This window comes from Anolis sagrei, chromosome 7 (assembly GCF_037176765.1).
Source record: "Anolis sagrei isolate rAnoSag1 chromosome 7, rAnoSag1.mat, whole genome shotgun sequence".
NCBI classification, from domain to species: domain Eukaryota; kingdom Metazoa; phylum Chordata; class Lepidosauria; order Squamata; family Dactyloidae; genus Anolis; species Anolis sagrei.
In genome coordinates, this window is record NC_090027.1 from 41,295,425 (window position 1) to 41,300,311 (window position 4,887).

The following is a 4,887-nucleotide window of genomic DNA, read 5'->3' on the forward strand; positions in this document are numbered from 1 at the left end:
TTCCTTCCTTCCTCCGCACCTTCCTGGGAAGTCCCTTCCTTTTGCTTTCCTGCCTGCCTTCCTCCCTCTTTCCTTTGCTTTCCTCCCTCTTTCCTTCCTTCTTTCCTTTTGTCTTCTTTCCTTCTTCCCTCCTCCTTTCTTCCCTTTCTTTGTCTTCCTTCCTCCCTCTTTCCTTTGCTTTCCTCTCTCTTTCCTCCCTTCTTTCCTTTTCTCTTCTTTCCTTCTTCCCTCCTCCCTTCTTCCCTTTTCTTTGTCTTCCTCCCTCCCTCTTCCCTTCCTTCTCTCCCTCCTCCTTCCCTCACTTTGCCTTCCATCCATCCTTCCTTCCTCCCTTCCTTCCTTCCTTCCTCCCTCCCTTCCTGGGAAGAAGTCCAGATCCCTGGGCGTCCAGTCCATCTTTTCCAGGCACCCCCCTCCCTCCTCTGCCTCCTTTCTCCCTTTCTCTCTCTCCATCCTCCTCCTCCTCCTCCTCCTTGATGCTGCTGGTTGCTTGCTCTGTACTATTTCGGAGGCCCGTCTGGGTGGAAGGACACAGCTCCACCGAGGTGCAGCAGCACCACCGCTCGCCCCAGCTAGCTATCTCTCCCCCTCCTCCTTTGCTTCCTTGCCATTCATTCCCTCCTTCCCTCCTTCCCTCCTCCTCCTCCCTGCGGGGCCGCGCAAGGATCTCTCTGTGCGCGCTCCCGGGTGCTGAGGCCGCGGCTGTCACTCATTCTCCCCACCGGCTCCCCAAAGCAGCTGGAGGAAAAAGCAAACCCAATACAAAGGAGAAAGGAGAAGAAGAACTGCAAGAGAGATATATACCTATATCTTATTTCCAACCACCTCCTTCATTTTAGGGAGGGATTTTTCCCCCATTCCCCCTTTCCCCCCTGGTTTTTCCCCCTTCTCCTCCTCTTTGGCACCTGAAGAAAAAGGGGAGAAATACCTCTATCTGCCTCTCTCTCGCCTGCAAATAAAGGGAAACTTCCCCGCGATGACAATAATGCTCCCCAGCAAGGCTTTCCCTTGGATTTGGCTCTTCCTCGGGGCGGCAGGTAAGCAAAAAGGGGGGGCTTGGGACCCATTGGCACTGCATGCTATTGCAAAAAAGAGAGAGGGGTTTGCAAAAGGGATGGGGATTTGCAAGCTTTGCAAGGAGGGTTGTTGTATGTTGGCAGGCTCTTTCCCCCTCCCTCCCTTGCTAGTGTGTATTGAGGATGATGAGGATGATGATGGTTTTGCACAGGTTGCATCTTCCCATGCAATAAATACTATGATTTTGCTGTTGCAAAAAAAGGGGGTTTGCAAGAGGGGTGGGAATTTGCAAGCTTTGCAAGGAGGGTTGTTGTATGTTGGCAGGCTCTTTCCCCCTCCCTCTCTTGCCTGAGAAGGCTTGGGGTGTGTATTGAGGATGATGAGGATGATGATGGTTTTGCACAGGTTGCATTTTCCCATGCAACACATACTATCTTGATGATATTTAATAGGTTGCATCTTCCCATGCAATAAATACTATGATTTTGCTGTTGCAAAAAAAAGGGGGGGGGGTTTGCAAGAGGGGTGGGAATTTGCAAGCTTTGCAAGGAGGGTTGTTGTATGTTGGCAGGCTCTTTCCCCCTCCCTCTCTTGCTAGAGAAGGCTTGCTGTGTGTGTATTGAGGATGATGAGGATGATGGTGGTTTTGCACAGGTTGCATCTTCCCATGCAACACATACTATGATATTTAATAGGTTGCATCTTCCCATGCAACAAATACTATGATTATGATGATGTTTAATAGGTTGCATTTTCCCATGCAACAAATACTATGATGATATTTAATAGGTTGCATCTTCCCATGCAACTAATACTATGATGATGATGATGATTTTGCATAAGTTGCATCTTCCCATGCAATAAATACGATGATGGTGGTGGTGGTGGTTTTGCATAGGTTGCATTTTCCCATGCAATAAATATGATGATGATGATAATGATGATATTACATAGGTTGCATCTTCCCATGCAACACATATGATGATGATGATTTTGCATAAGTTGCATCTTTCCATGCAAAATACTACTACTACTACTACTACTATTATTTTGCATAGGTTGCAAAAATACTATTATTATTATTATTATTATTATTATTTTGCATAGATTGCATCTTACCATGCACTACTACTACTATTATTATTATTTTGCATAGGTTGCAAAAATACTATTATTATTATTATTATTATTATTATTTTGCATAGATTGCATCTTACCATGCACTACTACTACTATTATTATTATTTTGCATAGGTTGCAAAAATACTATTATTATTATTATTATTATTATTATTATTTTGCATAGGTTACATCTTACCATGCAAAAATTACTATTATTATTATTAGTATTATTATTTTGCATAGGTTACATCTTACCATGCAACAAATACTATGATGATGATGTTGATGATTTTGCATCTTCCCGTGTAATAAATACTATGATGATATTACATAGGTTGCATTTTCTCATGCAAAAAATATTATTATTATTATTTTGCATAAGTTGCACCTTCCTGTGCAAAAATATTATTATTATTATTTTGCATAAGTTGCACCTTCCTGTGCAAAAATTATTATTATTTTGCATAATTTGCAAAAATATTATTATTAGTATTATTATTTTGCATAGGTTGCATCTTCCCATGCAACACATACGATGATGATAATGATTTTGCATAAGTTGTATCTTCCCATGCAACACATACTGTGGTGATGATTATTATTATTTTGCATAGGTTGCATCTTCCCATGCAACACATACTATAATGATAGTGATGATTATTTTTCCTAGGTTGCACCTTCTCATGCAACACATACTATGATGATATTATTTTGCATAGATTGCATTTTCCCCATGCAACAAATACTATGATGATGTTTTTGCATAGGTTGCAATGTCCCATGCAATACATGATATAAATACCCGGAAAAGATGTATGGTGATTCTTGGGAATAATTGCAATTGGTATCTTTTGAGCCATGTCGGTTGGGTCTTTCCTCCCCATCTCCTTGTTTAGCATCTCTCTCTCTATAATTTCCTCTCTCCAGAAAGGTGCTTTTTTGTGGTGACATGTATAAGGCTGGACGTTGGTGCTGTTTTCCAGCTTTGGTTAAATCAGGACCCTCCTTTCCTTCCTTGTATTACTACCCATAGTAATGATAATAGTGGTAGTATAGTATTACTTTGTGATTTTAAAATGGGAGCATCTTTCCAGGGCGCAAACAATGAAAGGCTTTGCAAGGGAGGGGACCAGAGGCAAGGAAGGAAAGAGAGAGATTTTGCAATTTGGGTTCTCTCTTGAGCAAAATAATATGCCAGGCTTGTTCGGTGCTTGTCGTTTTTGTTATTTATTTGTTGCACAATCACATTGAGATCCCCCCTCACCCATCCCTATTTTTCCAGAAAGGGAATATTGGGTGGAAACTGGAAAACCCTTCAAGGGAGTTTGCATTTGCTGAGAATGGTTGTGGCGCAAGGGTGGGTTGGAGGGGTCTATTTGGATGTCAGGGTCTTTCGCCCTGCTTTCTGGGCCACATTGTTCTCCTTCAGAGGAGCATGAGGAATTGAAGGATGGGGGGGGGGGGAGAAGGGAGGAAGGGAGGGATGAATAGAGCAGAGGAGGTCTCTTAGGGTCCCTCCAGTTTGACAGGAGAAAGTGCAATTGGGGAGGGGGGAGTCTGAAGAGGGTGTGGCATTATTATTGTTATTGGGGAGGGGGAGTGGGTGAGTGTTTTCGACCTGATGCTGTTGTTTTTCCAATTCTTTGACAACCCCCTCCTATGTGCAAATAGGTTGGGAGCATCCCCCCCTTCTTCTTTCCCCCTTTTCCTTTCCCTTCCTTTTATTTTCCTCCTTTCTCCTTTTCTTACCTTCTCTTTTTCTCCCTTTTTTCTCCCTTCCCCTTTTCCTTTCCCTTCCTTCTCCTTTCCTTCCTTTCCTTCTCTTTTTCTTCCTTTCTCTTTCCTTCCTTTCCCTCTCCTCCCTTTGCTTTTCCTTCTCCTTTCCCCCCTTTCTCTCCCTTCTCCTTTCCTCTCTTTCCTTCTCTTTTCTTCCTTTCTCTTTCCTTCCTTATCTTTTCCTCCCTTCTCCTGTCCTCCCTTTGCTTTTCCTTCTCCTTTCCCCCCTTTCTCTCCCTTCTCCTTTCCTCTCTTTCCTTCTCTTTCCTTCCTTTCTCTTTCCTTCCTTATCTTTTCCTCCCTTCTCCTGTCCTCCCTTTGCTTTTCCTTCTCCCTTCTCCCCTTTCTCTCCCTTCTCCTTTCCTTCTTTTCCTTCTCTTTTTCTTCCTTCATGTCTCTTTCCTTATCTTTTCCTCCCTTTCCCTTTCCTCTCTTTGCTTTTCCTTCTCCTTTTCCTCCTCTTTCCCCCTTTTCTTTCCTCCCTTTCTTTCTCCTTCCTTCTCTTTTTCTCCCTTTCCTTCTCTTTTCCTCCTTTTTCCTTCCTTCCCTTTCCCTTTTCCTTCTCCTTTCCTCACTTTCATCCTTTCTCCTTTCATCCCTTTCCTTTTCCTTCCTTCTCTTTTCCTCCCTTTCCCTTTCGTCCCCTTTCCCTCCCTTCTCTTTCCCCCCTTCCTTCTCTTTTCCTCCCTTTCCTCCCTTCTCCTTCCCTCCCTTTCCTTTCCCTTCTCCTTTCCTCACTTTCCCTCCACCCTTTCCTTTCCTTCTCTTTTCCTTCCTTTCCTTTTCCTCCTTTCCTCCTTTGCTCTCTACTGCCTCCACCCTTTGCACCCCCCTTCATCACCCCATTACTCTTTCCCCTCTTTTTGTAACCACCCCCTCCTTTGCACCCCTCTTTTGCTCCCTCTCCATCCATCCATTGCCTCTTCTCTTCCTCCTTTGCCCCTTCTTCTTTCCTTTCTTTTCCTTCATCCA

The 4,887-nt window shown here is 43.6% G+C and overlaps 1 protein-coding gene across 22 annotated transcripts in view; it reads left to right on the forward strand.

Moving 5' to 3' along the window:
* The first annotated feature begins 473 nt into the window (after positions 1 to 473).
* NCAM1 (neural cell adhesion molecule 1) overlaps positions 474 to 4,887 on the forward strand; it is a 366,996-nt gene continuing 362,582 nt past the window's right edge. For 7 of the 22 annotated variants that reach the window (XM_060787042.2, XM_060787046.2, XM_060787044.2 and 4 more), the window contains exon 1: positions 475 to 1,037. In XM_060787042.2, the coding sequence (XP_060643025.2) occupies positions 977 to 1,037 (61 nt within the window). In that variant the 5' untranslated portion in view covers positions 475 to 976. Of the gene's footprint in view, positions 1,038 to 4,887 lie in introns of all 22 variants that reach the window. The other 15 variants (XM_060787053.2, XM_060787054.2, XM_060787055.2 and 12 more) reach the window with 7 other exon arrangements.